The 17,801-nt window shown below is 49.8% G+C and overlaps 1 protein-coding gene across 4 annotated transcripts in view; it reads right to left on the bottom strand.

Annotated features, from left to right (window-relative positions):
• The window catches only part of ARHGAP17 (Rho GTPase activating protein 17), a 41,820-nt gene extending 24,026 nt beyond the window's left edge, over positions 1 to 17,794 (bottom strand). For all 4 annotated transcript variants that reach the window (XM_068207360.1, XM_068207357.1, XM_068207358.1 and 1 more), the window contains exon 1: positions 17,649 to 17,794. In XM_068207360.1, the coding sequence (XP_068063461.1) occupies positions 17,649 to 17,701 (53 nt within the window). In that variant the 5' untranslated portion in view covers positions 17,702 to 17,794. The remainder of the gene's footprint in view (positions 1 to 17,648) is intronic.
• Positions 17,795 to 17,801: the final 7 nt, after the last annotated feature.

The following is a 17,801-nucleotide window of genomic DNA, read 5'->3' on the forward strand; positions in this document are numbered from 1 at the left end:
CAGCTCACCCCGATCTCTCCCTTTCTGCTGCTCACTGTCACTACACATCTACACCACGGACACTTGGAGGGACTCCAGGACACTCTCTTCCTGCTCTGAGAGTTTCCCCCGCTGCTGCTGCTGCTGCCAGAGTCCCTCGGCTGCGCCAGGCTTTATCAGCTCCTGCGATCTGTCAAATAACCCACTGCAAACCGGGGCAAGCTCCCGATCAGGCCTCAGCAGCTGAACGTGCCAAAAGCCTCCAAGGACAACATTCCTTCAGGACTGGGTTGGTGTTTTTAAAGCATTTAGGTGACTTCAATTTTACAGCACACTATCTGCTTCAACTAGTTGTGAACCATAAGCTGTTTAATAATCAAATGCCAAAATAAAGTAAAAGCTCAAAACCTCAGCCAGACTCAGGCAAAAGCAGCTGAGATACTCTGACAGCACTGGGATATTTATTTGTTGAGGAAAACACAGACAAGATTGAAAAACTTTTCTCCCACCCAAACAGAAATATTTTGTCTGACGGAAATTACATCCTGTTAGAGAGCAATTATTTATACTTATTATTTATATATATATATTTTTTTTATCCCTGCATAACCCACTCTGCTGTAACCACAACTTTAATTCAAACCCCCTCAAACATTAGAATAGAGCTTCCATACACCTTTAGAGTAATACAAAGTTTGATCTCTCCTTCCCTTCCTTCCTCCTAGGATACTCTATCCACGGCAGTGAACGATGGCTCAGTTCTGTGCCAGCAGAAGTTTGCTCCCAGTTTAAGCCTGGTCACCCACATACTATGGATCATTCTGTGAAGTGCAAAATAATTGCCCTCCTTTTTCTCAAGCTGCACTGGTTTCTGCAGGAGCTGGAGCCCCAGCGGGACAATGCAGAGCTCCTCCCGGTGGGATGCTCTGCCCAGCCCTGGTGGCAGCAGGAGCAGTGGCCAGGCCAGCAGAGGCACAACAGCCCCTGGTGATGATGTCAGGGTCGGAAGTGCAGCGAGGGAAGACCTCGCCCTTCCTGCAGGCCCACATTCCACCTTTAATAAGGAAGCCAAGAAAGAGCCACTAAATAATGTTGTTTTTCAGTGATCACAACCATGAAAGAGAAAACGCAACCCTGCGATAGCAGCACAGCCCATCTCCTCTCTGCACAGGGGAAAGCAGCAAACCATCAAAGGGGCCTGGCTCCCCCAGAATTAACCTCTGTCTCCCCAGGAATTAACCTCTGTCTCCCTGGAACTAACCTCTGTCTCCCCTGGAATTAACCTCTGTCTCCCCTGGAATTACAGGTATGACCGGTTTGAAGTTTCTATCCTACTCTGCAGCTTCGAGGGATGCTAATTCCTTCTGCCAGCTAATCAGAGAAGCAGCAAACTTCTAAAAAAGAACACATTTTCTTTTTCACTGCTAAACTTCTGTCCTCAGCCCTTCTTAGGGCTTATTTGCATCTCATCTAATTGAAGCAGTGAAGAAATCCTTCTGGAATCAAGAACTGGAAGCCTGAGCTCAGAGTGTTCCCAAGGGCTTCCCCAAGCCCAGCAGTGCTGGTCACTGGCCACCAGCCTGGAGAGCCTGCACTGGAGCTTCCTTCCCCACGGGACACCCTGAGCCCAGGCCAGGCTGAGCCTCTGGAGGCCAGGCTGCAGCAGCCAGGGCTGTTTGCATTCCCAGAGCTGAACTCTGCTGAGTCCTAACAGTTAAACCTGGGCTGCAAAGCCAGGTCTGAACAGTTAAACCTGGGCTGCAAAGCCAGGTCCAGATGGTTAAACCTGGGCTGCAAAGCCAGGTCTGAACAGTTAAACCTGGGCTGCAAAGTGAGGTCCAAGCAGTTAAACCTGGGCTGCAAAGCCAGGTCTGAACAGTTAAACCTGGGCTGCAAAGCCAGGTCTGGACAGTTAAACCTGGGCTGCAAAGCCAGGTCTGAACAGTTAAACCTGGGCTGCAAAGCCAGGTCTGAACAGTTAAACCTGGGCTGCAAAGCCAGGTCTGAACAGTTAAACCTGGGCTGCAAAGCCAGGTCTCTCCAAGCCATCACTAATGAGCAATTAGCCCTGCCAGCCCCTCCAGGGCTCCCACCATGGGATGGTCCTGCAGGAGCTGTCCCTGTGCCTTGGGGGGGCAGGATCCGCAGGGAAATGGGGATCCCCGGCTCGCTGACAGAGGTGGCAGTCCCAGAGGTGGTGCTGGCAGGTGGCACGGAGCAGGGCACGGGCAGCACCCTGGGAATGTAGGATTGGGCACGCAGGGCTGGCACCCCACCTAGAGCAACAGCACCGGGGCTTCAGCTGCCCAAATCCAGAGTATCTGCCAGCCTGGCAGTGCTCCACTGCAGCAGGATGGAGCTGCTCCCCTGGGAAAGGAGTTTCTGAGAGCTGAAGCTTCTCTGCTGCACCACAAGAACCTTGCCATGAATCAGCTGGAGCTGAGGTCTCAAGCCAGCAGTGAATTTTGAAAGACTGATTGTAAAAAACACAACGGAACAGTCATTTGTTCTGGCTATAGTAATCCTCTTAATGACAAAAGGGGATAAAAGGGCTGAGCTCGCTGAAACCAGGACTTTCACACACTTAGCACCACGTCCTGCCCGCTGTGCAGAGCTGGTGAGCTGCTGCTCGTGTCTGCACTGCCCCTCTCCTGCAGGGATTCGGTCATTTGACAGAAGCAGCTGCTCCCCAGCCAGAGCAGCCCCCAGCTCGCCCTCTGGACACACAGCCTCCCTGCACAGCCCCAGGCTGGGACAAGCAGCAAAGGGCAGGCTCCGAGCACAGCTCAGCTGCCAGGCTCACCCAAACCCTGAGCAGAGCCAGCCTTGCCCCCCGTGATCCCAGGACACTGAGAAACCGTCATTTTTAACAAAACTCTTGGTTCTTCAGGCAAATTTTCTTTTCAAGACACCAAATACAGTACTTAGCATGAAACAGGATATGGAGCACAAATGCTGGTGCCATTTCCTACTTGCAGGTGGCATGGCCTTAATTCACTCCAAGCAAAAATTCAATTGGTTTTACAGGGAAATACTAAATTTTTTTATTCTAGACATGTTAATCACAATACTTTGGCTTGCTGTGATATTTTAAAAATGCATTCCATGTGCCCCTAACTGAACTCCTGTCAGAGTGCTTTATGGTATAATTCCTTTTCATTCCCTTTACTTTTTCCCTTCATTCTGACCTAGCCTGAAGCTCAGCCAAGCCACTGGGCTCTGCTGCAGCTCAAAGCCTGGCTCAGCCCAGGCAGGGTGGGCAGAACAGCTCTCACCCCACAGGTTAAGAACTGATCCCCTCACTTGGTCATTCTGCAGCTCCTTCACACTTCCAGGCCAGAAGTCTTCTGTGTACATCTGGAAAGAGCAAATGGGAATTCCTGAGACAAAAGTGTTTATCTTCCCTCAGGAAAGAATTTACATTTCCATGTATAATGCTTCATCTAAAGAGTATCTGAGAGCCCCCTGGTCCTGCCCATCACTGCTGAGACAGGGCTGATCTCCAAGGCAGGCCAAAGCTACAGAACACTGCAAGAGACTTCCCTCTGCCAGAGCGCAGGGATGGACGGGATACAGGAAGGAATTCCTGGCTGGGAGGGTGGGCAGGCCCTGGCACAGGTGCCCAGAGCAGCTGTGGCTGCCCTGGATCCCTGGAACTGTCCCAGGCAAGGTTGGACAGGGCTTGGAGCAGCCTGGGACTGTGGAAGGTGTCCCTGCCGTGGCACTGGATGGGCTTTAAGGTCCCTTCCAACCCAAACCACTCCAGGATTCTCTGAAATGCACACTCCTGAAAGGCTGACCAGGAAGGAACGAGAGCAAACCTGACACATGAGCCATAAAAACCTGGCCATTGCCAGCAGAAGAAGTGACTCAGTTGGAATGTCACCGTGGAAACCAACCCCTGACTCACCCAGCAGCTGGGCGGGGGCCTGGCAGAGGTGATGCCAAGGGAGGGCAGGGACAAGTCCACAGCCCTGGAGAGGTTTCAGTGGAAGCAAGGAGACATCCACCCCAAACTGCAGACAGAACTAAAGCCAGCCTTCCCTGCTGGGTGGTTTTTCCTCAAACAAAGGCTGTGTTTGTTACCAGGAGTAACCAGCTCAGCCTGCTGGTGAGCTAACACCGAGCACCTTGGCAGGCTGGCAGCACATCCTGCCTGCTTTCCACATACAATAGGCAGCACTTGCTGCCAGGAAAAATGAAAGAATCAGCAGCTCTGCTCCAAAACAAGGAATCCAGAATTAGATGACAATTTCCCTTCAAAAAGGTTTGCTTTTCTAACACTCACCAAGGCAAACTCCAGAGAAAATACAACTCCAAGGTGTTTCAGGACCACCAAGTCACTCCTGCCCGTTTGACCCTAGGCTAATTTTTGAATGGAAACCAGCATGACCCAAGGTAAACATCAATATTCTGAAGTGGGTTTCAAATGTTCAAAAATAACTCAGAGAACACTGTCAGGTGCTAGTCACCATTCACTTTCAGTATTAGTATTTAGGGAACACCACAACCAGCCATCAGCATGACTTTTAGCTTGCCTCCTATTCTCATTTTTCACCCAAATTAAAAATGTAAGTTTCTGTACATGTATTAAAATTGATTTAATTGTAAATCTGGTGACCACAGATGTTTCAGTGATGCAGAAATCCCACCAAAGGCTGCTGTTCTGGAGCTCACCCACCAGCTGCAACTCCTGTGCTCCCAGTCCTTTAGAAGTGCTTTAAAAATGGTGCATCACCTCCCAAACATTTCAGTGATCCAAACACCTCAGAGCTGCACAGCTACAACTCAGGCCTCAGGGAGAGGCTAAAGAAAGATTTCTGCTGCTTTGCCTCCCTTCTTTATGACCTCTACCGAGTTCCCCTATCAAACTGTGCCTGGTCACTCACTCTCCAAGCTCAGCTTTGATCCCTTCCAGCTGAGCCCTGGAGTGGGAGCTGCCTGCTCTAGAGAGAGGCAGAGCAGGCTGCAGGGAGATCATCATCCTGGAAGGAGAGCAGAGAGCTCCTGTGCAGGGCAGGGACACCCAGGACAGGCTGTGCACAGAGGGGACTGAAATTCCTGCCCCGGTGAGATGGATCCAAGGCTGGGCTCCGGAGCCAGGCAGTAAATGTAGCCCTGGAGAACAAACACGGCTCAAGCCAAATCCTATTTTCAGGCCACTCTCGGAGGGACAGGCACTGCAGCAAGGCCCTGCACAGCTCCTCCCTGTAAAACACACGCGGAGTGGTTTTAATATCACAGCTTGAGGGTTCCACCAAATACGCTGCAGTTCAACAAAAGCACTGCTGGCTTCAGTCTAGCAAAGCTGGGTAGATCGCTCTGAGCCACAGCACTGCAAATCTGAGATGAGCTTAAGCTGAACTTTCTACAGGCAAAAATACAATTGTGGTCTAAAAGTAGAAGCCCATTTACAGCAGTTTGGTTTGAGGGAAGGAAGCGATGTTTCAGCGAGCAGCCTGATGAGTCCAACAGCTTGTAAACTTCTGGGTACAAATAAGAGTTTACAATCACCTGCTACCCCAGCAAATCAAATACTGACTGCTTTCCTCCTATTTCATACCTGGGACAAAGTCACAGCTATCAAAGCTCTCCCCCATATTCTTTTTGACTTTGAAAAACCCCAAACCTCTGTCAGGCAAACAACAATGTGACTTCTTTTAAAAAGTGCCTTTGATTGGTGAAACTATGAATAACTTCTGAAGGTGAAGTGCTGCTGCAGGGGATTAACATTCTAACTGCTAAAATCCAGCAGTGTTCTCATGTTGTGCTCCCCAAGAAAAAAAGTCCTATGACAAGCTGTCATAAATTAGTGACCAAAAAACCCCAAAGAATCTGAGACAAACTTTTTAAAGTTTCTGGTGTAGCTTACCAAATGATGATGTATTTCCTATGCTTTGCTTTTTCCTCCTTAAGTACTACAATCAACATTTCTTATGCCATACTTTACTACAGAACTTGAGCTTTCCAAATATGTCAGTTTATTAACATAATTTATTTTTTAAAAAGGTACACAAACACACTCCACACCATGTCTTGGTAACTGCTTTTAATATTTAACTGCCAGGTATTTATTTGCATTTAAAAGTTTATTCTCACACAAGGTCTCTGTAGCAAGCAACAACCTCTTACTTATGCAGAATCATTTATGTAAAGTTAGCTGGGTACAGTTCTGCTATAAGACACAGTCCAGCAGAAAGCAACCTAAATAATTCCTGGATTGTTATTCCTGAATGTCAGGTGTAATTTTACAACCCCTGCGTGCCAACACAGCAGTAGGTGCTGCCACAACAGGGATTCCTGTGCTTTGGGCCACAGCAGCAGCTCCGGGTGAAATTTAACCTGGGCACCAGGAGCAAGAAATGATCCTGCAGCACCTCGGGGCCAGCAGCTGGCCAGGGCTGCTCACCTGGGCCCTCCAGGGCACCCAGGTGTGTGCCAGCTCCAGTCAGCCCATGCCAAACCCAGGGCACGGAGCGAGGGCCGGTCAATTCCCCACAGCCTGTCCTCCCAGGGGCCTGCCTGAAGCACTCCCCTTCCCAAATGTCAGGTGGAGGTGCTTACCGCCCTCCCTGCACCAGCAGCAGCTCAGGCTGCCATCATATCCAGTACAGCAGACTGCTTCCCAGTTGCCCTCTCCTTGGCCAGCGCATGGGCTGGGGAAGCAGCACCGGTACAGGCTGGACAGGGAAATCTGTCCCTCTCAGCAACAGCAGCCACTTAAGATCAGCTTAAACTGATAATGGAACTGCACCCTGGGGCCCAGGTGTCATTCCCAGGAGGTGACATCAGCTGGCAGAGCTGCTGACACAGGCGGCTGTGTCCTCCTGCTCCTCTCCCTGGCCCGGCAGGAGCACCCCACTGTCAGCAGCTCCAGGGACTCGCCCGGCTGGGAGAAAAGGCATTTTCCACTCAGAGGCCAGGGCTGCGAGCGCAGAGGACTGGGAACAAAGGGAAGGGCAGCTGGGAATCAGGCTGGCAGGGCCCTGGGCACCAATGCAGGGCCCTGGGCACCGATGCAGGGCACTGATGCAGGACACTGATGCAGGGCCCTGGGCACCAATGCAGGGCACTGATGCAGGACTCTGGGCACCGGTGCAGCCACAGGTCCAAGATAACAAGAGGGGATAACTGGCTTGGGATAACAGAAGGGAATAACAGGTTCAGGATAACAGGCTCGGGATAACAGGAGGGGATGAGCAGAGGGGATAACAGGTTCGGGATAACAGGAGGGCTCAGGGATTCCCACACGTGCCTTCGGCACCTCGCACAGCTAAGGAGTGCAGTCCCCCTGCCAAACCACCTGCTGGCATGAGAACTCCTCCACGTGTGAAAAGGGAATTAAAAAAACTACCAAAACACCCTCCAGCATCTCCTGAACTTCCAAACAGATCCTGATTCCCACTCCAGCCATGAGGTGGATTAGCACCCACTCCAGACATTTTTAAGCTTCATGATTTCTTTTCCCAGAAGTCTTGCATTGTCAGTTGCTGGAAAAGGACTCCAAGAAGCAGCACTGCCTTTTCCACAGACAAGCTTTTTACAGGACAGACATGTCTGAATAGGAAAAATATGCACTACAGGAATGAACAAAATTCACTGAACTGCTGAAAAAACCCTGGGCGTTTTTTGCGTATTTGGTTCCTTTTTTTTAACTTTGACAAGGGGGAATGGCTTCACACTGACAGCAAATAGGTTTAGATTAGATATTAAAAAATAAGTTCTTCCCTGAGAAGGGGGTGAGGCCCTGGCATAGAGCACCCAGAGATTCAATGGCTTCAGTCTTGCTTAAGTCAAAAAACTCCAGTCCAGAAATTATTATTTCTCCAAAGGTAACACTGCTCTTTCGTGATGTATTGCCCAGCCTGATCTATTTTAAGTTTGGGGACTCACAAAACTGGCAAGAGAAAGCCTTGGAGAAGGAACCAAACTGAATCAACATCAGAAGCAAAACAAGGAAATGCAGAAAAGGCAGAACAATGAAGCAGGAATAGAAAGTCAGGCTGCGAAGAGGAGCTGGAAGCATTGAAATAACAGTAAAAAGGCTGCAAGGGAATTTGGGGATCTGAAGTTATATAAAGTCAGCTGGGGACAAACCAGGCATTATTCCCTGTGACCAGGATTTCACAACGGAGCCTTTGCGCTGATTTCCTGAGCGCGGCCGTGATTAACAATTAATGGCTGAGCCCCTGATCGCGTTTCTGCAGGAGAGGCGAGGCCGGGGCAGGGCCAGGGGATCCCGGCTGGACACAGCTCCTGTTTGCTGTTGCCTGGACACAGCACACCCAGAGCCGTGAGCGTCCAGCCCGGCGCTGGGCCACTAGTGCAGATGGAGGTGAACGCGGTGGGAAGGAATGCTGATGTGTGACTCCAGCTCACAAGGCTGGATGCTTTCTGTATTAGAACTACGCTATAATCCATTAATGTACTATTTAAAGGAGACACTAAAACTACAAACCTGCTTTTCTAACTCCCATATCTAACTAACCAATAACTCGTGCCCCTCTCTGAGAGTGCAGCCACAGGTGGGCTGGATTGGCCATCAGCTCAAACAATCCTCACCAGAACCCAATCAAGCAATCACCACCCCAGGTGAACAATTCTCCAAACACATTCCACATGGGAGAACAAGGAGCAGAAATAGAAATTGTTTTCTCCTTCTCTCTGTGCTCCTCTATGGAAAATCCTGGGAGAGAGAAGAATGTGCCTGCCACAGGCCACTGCCACCGTGCCACCAGGTTGCACACTGAACGTCAGCTCAGCCCCTGCGTTTCTGAGGAAATCAGGAGCCTCACGCTCACCGAGGTTTATGATCCTGCACTTCACACACGCCTGGACCTGCTGTTTCAAAAGCAGGATTACTTTAGCTTGCTGCTCTGCTCTGCAAAGCCCAGCAGCTCAGAACACTTAATCTGCGTGTGAAATCACTCTGCAGCAGGGCAGAGCAGCTCAATGCTCAACCCAAAGAGAAGCTGCAAGCTCAGCTCACACACTGATTTCTCTGTGTGAGAATATCAGGTGTTTTATCAGCTTCATTTCCTACAGAAAATAGAATTTTTAATCTGGGGATTGATGTTTCCTAACAATTGCTTGATATTTATATGTGATGAGACCACATTTGAGTAACAGCTGTATTTCCCACAGCCATATCTCAGCTGTGACTTTTCTAACTGCCTGCAGGACAATTTATCTTCTAAAAACCGGCCCACTTTTGAAATTAATTTTCCTGTCACTGGCTAAAGTAGCTTTCTTAGCTTTAAACATGGACGATGTGTTACCTGTGTGTACAACAGCATTCTCAGCTCTCACCAGTGACCTACCCTGTCTGTGCAATATTCAGCTGTGCAAGCTACCACTTATCCTTTAATTCACTTTAAATCACTCTGGAAGCATCACTGGGATCCTGAGAAACCAGTGAGGTTATGTATACAAAAAATTCACTGCAGCATTGTGGAGCACAGGACAATTTCCAAGACAGAAGGAAAAACTCCTCCTCTATTGATCCTTCTGCCCCAAAGGCCATTTGGCCATCGTGCACCCCGCTGGCCCTTTGATTCACTGCCCTGCAGTCACTCCAGGATGTCCCTGGCATGCTGCAGTGCAATTAACTCCAGCAGACAACAATCCCCGTCCAGGAAAAGAGGCTCCACCTCAGGAGAGGAGCACTTGTGACCTCACCCAGCTGGCCCGGGTTGAGGAGCTGTTTCCTGGTGAGAAGGACAAGTTGCACAAGTATCCCGACTGTCCTCTGGATCAGCCATGGAATAGCAACTTCCAGCTCCAAGGTTCTAAGGCTATTTGGTTCCTAAGGAATAAATTTTAATCAAAACCACAGAATCCTAGAAGGGTTTGGGTTGGAAGAGACCAAGGATGGAGTTTAGCCTTCAAGACTGGTACCTACAACGGTCAAACAGCCTGAAAAATGAGGAATCCAGTACAGTAACGTATCCGAATCACTTGGTGGGTCACCACCAACTGCTGTGAAGGCACTTGGTTCTGAATTCCTGACATCAGACCCCCTTAGCCAGTTTAACTGGTGTTTAATCAAAATCCCATGGTTTCAGGTCAGAGCTGTGCCACGGCCAACTGCTGCCTTAGACAAGGCCCAATACTGTGGGCTGGAGGTTCTCCTAAACGCCAAAAATTGGAGCTACTTCATTTAAGTTACAACTCCTTTCTTCCCAGAACCTCTGCAGAGTATTAGAAAGCATTTCTAACACACAAAGACATTTTTCATTTAACCCCTTCCTAGAAAGATCCTGTTATTTGGTGTTTCATCATTGCTAATACAATGACCTCTAACAAGCAGCTCTGGCCACAGATCCATTATCACAACCTTAAAATAACATGCAAGTGTCTAAGAAATGCATTTGCCTTCATCAATTCCAAGTGTATCCCATTACAGCATCAGGCTGAAACAGACTCTTACATCACTTCTGGCTATTTCAGCAGATCAAATCATGACTATTTCAAGATTCTGACTCTGGGCATAACCTGATACTAAAATTACTCACTCTGAAGAACCCCCATCAGATCAAGTCAGAATCAAGGAATCATCCGTGATGGGGATGACTTTGTTTATATGAATAAATATCAGGAGGAAAAGAGGCACCTCCTGTGCCTTCAGCTGAGCCATTGCCACTAAAGCAGATCAGGTGTACTCTTCCCTCCCTATCCTGCTGTTATGGCAGATACCAAAACCTCCACCCTGGGTGCACCTAACCCCCATGGACAATATCCCTTCCCACTCCCCCAGCTCCCTCTGCTCCCCGGGCAGCTCCAGCCAGGAATGGTGACTCAGGCTCTGGTTATGTGCCGTGACACGGGCACAGTGTGCCAGTTTGGCACTGCCCTTCCCGCTGGCCTGCACCTCAAACCCTCCTGGAACCACCTGGCAGTCACCTGCACAGAAAGAGGACCCTTTATTCTCCACTTTAAGGCTCTGTAAGACCAGGCTTTCTCGAGACAGAGGCTCCCTTTATCCTCACACCGGCCTGGCCCTGGCAGAACAGGGAGCCCGAGCTGATCCAGCAGAGCAGATCCCACGGTGCCTGTCTGGATTGTGAATATTTTATCAGCCCTCTCATCTGTTTCATCAAGCAGCAGCTCGAACACGGCCAAAGGAGAAGAGGACACGCATGCAAGAAGGCAATTAATACTACCCCAATCCCCCAGCTTGGAATCTCTTAATTTCTTTTTCTGCAACAAAAATCTCAAGTATTTTACCCACTGCCCACTCAGCACCTGACACACAAATCGGACACAAAGTTATATAGTTACTTCTTTCTTTTCACCAACAGCTTTAGCTGGTTCCTACTGGAATTCACAACAATTTATTATTCAAGTAAACAAAATTTAGTTTGTTGTTTAGTTCTGTCTGGGAAAGAGAAGCTTTGGGGTGGCCTTCCAGCACCTGAAAGAGCTGGTGAGAAGGATGGGGAGAGACTGCTCACAAGGGCCTGGAGTGACAGGCCAAGGGGGAATGGCATCCCCAGGCTAGGTGGCACACTGGGAAGACCTGGTGCTGTCAGATGCCACCCCTGGTTCAGAGCTGGGAGCACACATGTGGGAAATGCCACCCACGGGATCCCTGGGCATCACACCCTGACCACGTCACCGCTTCTGGACGTGGGCAAGGCACAGGCAGCCCGGGCCAGGCATTCCCAGGTTTCATGTGGTCTGGAAGCAGATCACAAGCGATGAGGCTTTCAAACTGAGGGCTGAGCAACTACTTACTCATTGATTTAAAACCTGGTGCTGCCCTTGTAAGGGTATGAGAGAGAAGTTTCTTAAAAACACAACGTAATTTCTGAAGTGTCTAATCTTCAGGATTCTTCATGACCTGGACTTTAAACATGAGATCATCTTGGCCCATGAGGAATTACAAGATCCTAATAAACTCACTGTCTTTACAAAACCCAAAGGAAACACCAGAACTAGGCCAGAATATGTTGTTTTCTTCCCTGTTCACAGCCAGAACCTCTGGTCCTACCAGGGGTTCCAGCACAGCAATCCAGCAGCTCAGCCTCACGGGTCTCCCCAGGTGCCAAGCCCTCCACTGAGACAGAACTCTGGAATAAACTCACTACAAAGTCCTCACATTCAGTACATTCAGGTGATTTTTCCTTTGGCTTCAGCCATCTGCTTTGAAGGGGACATTAATCAATGGGATGAACAGACATGCTCACAAAACTCAATCTAGACCACAGCTCGGATCCAACTTCTAGCATCCATTTCTGGAATGATTTCTGTCATCTGTGGTTTACAACAGTGACAATACAGTCCCAAACCCCCCACCGGTGCCAGTCTGGCCACAAGCACAGCCCCAGACTGAACACAGAATAGCTGTTTTCTATAATTGGAAGTTTGTCCTGGTAGAAAAATCCAACTCCCAAGCTGCACAAGCCATTACATTGTGTCCCAGGTCCCCAAAGGGTGCAGGAAACAGATAAATGCACCGATACCGAGACTGTGCTGAGCCTGAGCAGAGCTGCTGGGGCTACTGAGCTCTTTCCCTGCTCCCACCCTGCATGGAAACCCCACTTGGCCGAGTTTTGTGCCTGTGCAGAGCCCCCAGTGCAGCTCCTGCCGTGCTCCCTGTCCCACAGCCCCATCCCCAGATGCGTATTCCAGCAGTGATCCCTGGGCTGTCATTCCTCACACTTTGCTTCCACCAGTGCCTGACCTGCAGCCCCAAACCCTGCCCCTGCTCAGGAACAGCATCCCCCTAATTAAATCCACTCAGACTCCTTTAAACCCATCATTGGATTCAGCTGCCATCCAGAAAGATCTAATTCAATTTCCTAATTAGAGACCTGGAACTTCATTTGGAGATAAACAGGAAATGCTTAAGATAACGATTATAAACACTGAAATGAGATTTTTCTTTTCATGAGCACACCGATGGAGACAAATGCCAACCTGCAGACTCCCTGTAAATATGAAATATTTCAACCCTGTTTACCACTTCTTCAAATATCTCTGCCAAACACAACAAGCAGTGCAAGTAAATAACACTCAGCAGGTTTAACTTCTATTAAAGGATGTCTGGGTGAGCCAGAAATTTTCAAGTACTGGGGTCATACTCAATTTTTTCCTCCCACGAGAAACCAGAAAAACATTAAAGAAGAAATTCTTTGCTATTAAATGGCACTGTAGGGTTAATGTTATACTGATGGAAGTATTGAGAGAGATGGATGCACTCTTGTTTTACCACCCTGGACACTTGAAAAAGCAAGTTTCAAAGTACTACCAACACAACATGAAGAAGCAGAACAACCTTCCCTAAGTAACAATAGCCAGAGCAATTCTGGGAAAGACAAGAACCAATGGATGATGCTTTAGCAAGAAAAAAAATAAGGAATAATTTGGACTATCCACATTTTCCATGAAGTATTACTAGAAATTATTGCTTCCCAGCAGGTTTTCCATGTACAGATAAATGCAGGCAGCTCCCCCTTGTACAATATTTCAATATTAGGCATTTTAACATAATTTGCTTTAATGCAATAATTATGTTACAACTCCAGTTCCAACTCAAGACTCGAACATTGCCAAGTGGCTTGAAGAAACACTAAATATAGTTCAGCACAGTAACTTTTATGCAGGACATGAGCTATTAAAAGCCATGTTCCAAAACTCCTGGTGAGTCACAGCAATGCCATGAGTACAGGGCCTGGAAAAACCTATTTGTACACAAGGAGTTGTATTTGAGCAGTGGGAAATGAGCACAGAAGCTACAGTAAGTCAGCCTCTTGCATAAAACCAGATCCTTCTGAGGCACTCTGTGGGCTCTTCCAGATTTCTAATTAGTCAGAGCTGCCTGTCCCTGGTTTAAATTACTGCAAGAGCCTCAGGGCAGATCGAGTATCTCTCCCAGCAAAGGCAGTAAGGAAATCCACCTGTCTGATCTTGGGTGACTTCACCAGACCCAAACCTCCCCAGCAGTTGTCTGGAATCATCTTTAATCAGAATGGTACTCAGCGATTGCACCTAAAGGATGAAGAAAGAACCTGATGGCAGCAGCAGCAGCAGTCGGTCCCCAGAGGCAGGAAGCCCAGCTCGTGGAGATTGTCACAGCCTGAAATGTCATTAATTACCAACCTGAGCTCTGTAAGCAAACAGCACGATCCAGACCTCTCCATGGGCTCATTCCTCATGGAAATTACTCAGCTATGTAGTTCAAATGCTTATTAGTGTATCAGTGCAAAGCTTTGATGACAATAGCTCTGAACATTTGTTTTCATTAGGGATGACTGTAGCTATAAAGGAGAATATTCCCAAGCTTCTAATCAAGTCTGTCTCCTTTGTAATTTATAAAAGGGTATGGAAACCAAGACAAGCCCTTGTAGATGCGTGAAGAATTACTTTGCTGACACCAAACATAGAATCATTTAAATTTCTGAGCCTAACACTCAGGTGCTCTGCTGGAGTGAGGATCTGCTCAGGAAGCATCCCAAGGGAAGGAACAACCTCACCTCCTCAAACCTGTGAGACAGCAGGTCCTAAACCAGTCACAACTGCTCTGTGCCCAGGCCAAGCACACACAGCTGCTCCCAGTGGATCCAAGCCCTGGGCCTCCACAGAGATGAAGGTTTAGAGGAATTAGGAGAGAAATCCCATCAAAAGCAATCCCAGCATGTGGCCTCTAAGGAATCACAGGCCACCTGAAATTCATGAAGTTCAGAATTGAAACTTATTCCTTTCCTCTCCACTCTCTCCCCAGCTAATTTTTTTCAGCCTAACTGAAACTTCCCAGCTGTTTGCAGCTGGATTGAGGATGTAGCTCAAGATAAAGTCAGCTGTGAGCTCGTTCCTCTGGGTGATCAGCCCGGTGCCTCTTGTGGGCAAGGTGCCACTTTATGGCAATGCGTTCATTCAGCTCATGTGGAACTGATGATCTCCTGGCAAGCCCTGCCTCTGCTCACCTGCAGGACCCAGCCCTGCTTTTTGGGAATTATCCTGACTAGGTGTGAGAGCCTGCAGGATGCCACGAGCACCAGCACACACCAGGACTCCCAGCTCACTCCTCCGGCTAAGCCTGCCCTGAGATCACCTTGTGATGCCACCTCCAGTGCCAGGCTGTGTCTCAGTCACCCTGCCCAAGCTCTGACATCTCACTTTTTAGGTTTCCCAGAGCTTGTGTCGCTCCCCTCAGCAGCACTGACAACAAATCTGTCCAATATATGAAATATAAAGTCCTCAGCAGCAGATTGAACACTTAAGGCAGCCAAGAACATCCATGAGGTAATTGCTGAAAAATATTTAACACATCTATTAATTATTGTGGAATCCTGTTCCACTGAGCTAATCCCCTCTTTAATTAGTTTCCTGCATGTATTTCATAAGTCATGCAATTCTATCTGTGGACTCACAGGCTTCTCATAAATGCCATTCCTCGGCTTTGATGGAGCTCTTGCCCATCCTTTCTTATATCCCACATTAAGGTGTTACTTCCCTGATGCCAGGTCTGATATTTGGGGTCCAAGGCCCAGGATGGGACCCCCAGAAGCTGGCTGGAAGAAGGGCAGTGTCATTTCTCCCTCCACTCAGACAGCCCCCTTGTGGAATTTTACCTTTTTTTCTGTTAGGGCTGGGATTAAATGTGTGAGATGGTATTTTTTGTTTGGATTCAGAAGTTTATTAGTTTTTATCTATATTTTAGTTTCACAAACCATGAGTTTTATAGTATTTTAATAAACTAAAAAATGGAGCTGTATTTTTTTTTCTCTATAAGGTTTTTTAAGGATAAAATATTTGCCTTTATAGTAACCCCAGGGCGCCCAGCCCTGCTGACCTCGGGGGAACGTGGCTGCTCTCCCACAGCCCAGGAACCTCTGAGGGAGGGAAAAGCAGAGCAGGAGGAGACACCCCCCTGCCAAACACAGCCCCAGGAGCCACAGCAGCCAGCAGGGATCAGTCCCAGGGGATGGACAGATCCCAAACACCTCCCAGGACTGCTTCTCCTGGGAGCAGCTCCTTCCCTGCAGGGCCCTGGAACACTGAGCCATCACCTCTTCAGGCATTCACACAACCACAGGGATCCTCCTGACGCAGGACTCGTCTCCTCATTCCACCCCAGTGCAAAAAGCTCACAAAGGAGCTCACCAACTCAACAGAACACAAAGCAACTCAACAGAACAGAAACTACTGCCTGTGAGATCCTGCTGAACGTCTGCCATGCCTTCCATGGGCCCTGCAGTGCTTCTCAAACCAAATTTGAAAGCCTCAGCCCTGACACCTGGAAGTGAAACCTGCTAAAAGCCGTCCCAGCCAGGGGTTTTACTCTGGGAAACAAAGTAAGGCCCTGGTGACTACAGGAATGCTTGACTAGCACATGAAACGTGAGCAGCAGGTGGGCAATACGAAACAGTCACCACGAATGAATATCAAACGTGTAAAACCAAAGGACTGGGTGTCATTTACACAGTTTTTAATGGAAACCAGTGACAGCAGTGTCAGCACGTCAGTGAAACCAGCCTCCCGCACCCCGTGCATGCCCAGGGCACCCCAGAGTCCGTGGCACAGGAGCCTGCCCAGACAGCACACCCAGCACCCCTCACCTGCCCGGCCAAAGGTCGCTGCCAGCCTCCCCACCCACACTGCCAACGCTGCTCCACATTCCGCTGCAGCTGGCCCTGGGAGCACTGAGCACCCCAAGCTGGTTATCCTGCTCAGGACAGCCCGGATTGCTCCACATTCCGCTCGGCATTTGGAGCTGTGGGGCTGACACGTGCAAACGGGGGATGCCAATAATCCCCCAACCGCATTAAAAAACCCATTGATTCACATGAAATGGGAACCAGAGGACAAGGCTGGTTGGGAAGTTGTTCCCTCTAACAGCAAAACAAACCCATTAAAAATCTCCTCTTTGGGCTTTGTCAGCTGGCACACCTGCCCTGGGCTGGGTGGGCTCCAAGGAACACAGACAGCCCGCTGAGGGAGTTCTTGGAAAGGAGGCCACCAAGACGTAAACTCGGATAACAACTTTATACTGTCAGCACCAGTACAGACCTTCAGCTTATACTCTCAACATAAGAACTGGCTCTCAGATGGAACCTTTACTGACAGCAGAAGGAAGTTTCTGCATTGATTTCTGCTGGAGAAGCAGTGTGGTGACATTTGTATGCTGAGCTCAGGGACTGCTGCTGCTGCTGCAGGGCACTTCCCTGTCTGGGCACGGATTTGTTGCGACCTCACCGAGTCAAAAACCTTCCAGGCTCCGACAGCAGGAGACTGCTGGCAGTTGTACCTACAGGGCTGCTGTGAGTGCGGTTCAAATTAGCTCCTGGGGAGGCAGGTGAAGTCCTGGAGAGGCGCTCTCGGGAGTCCCCTCAGCCGGGAGGGAAAGCGAGAAGCGGAGCAGAGACCTCGCAGCAACGCCGGCAGAAAGGAACCGAAAGCGCAGACAAGCAGCGCCCGACGCAAACGGGCCCGGGGAGGGGCTCGGGACCCCCGAGGGCCCCCGGGCCCCCGGCGCGGCTGCGGCCCCCGGGCGGGCGAGGCACAGCCCCGGCTCCGGCGCGGCCCGAGCCTTCACCCCAAGCACCCGCGGCCGCCGCTCCCCGCGAGGCTTCGCCCGCGAACGGCCCCGCGGGGCCGAGCTGCGGAGCGGAGCCCCCGCGCCCCGGCCGGTCCCGTCCCGTCCCGCCCGCGGCGCCGCCGCCCACCTGCCCACGGTCTGGTTGGCCAGCTGCTTCATGCGGTTGAACTGCTTCTTCATGGCGGCGGCCGCTGCCCCGGGCTGCCCGGGCCCCGCTGCTCTGCCCCGGCCGCCCCCGGCACCGCCCGCCCGGCCCGGCCCGGCCTGGCCCGGCCCCCGC

The sequence above is a fragment of the Anomalospiza imberbis genome, chromosome 16 (assembly GCF_031753505.1).
Source record: "Anomalospiza imberbis isolate Cuckoo-Finch-1a 21T00152 chromosome 16, ASM3175350v1, whole genome shotgun sequence".
NCBI lineage: Eukaryota > Metazoa > Chordata > Aves > Passeriformes > Viduidae > Anomalospiza > Anomalospiza imberbis.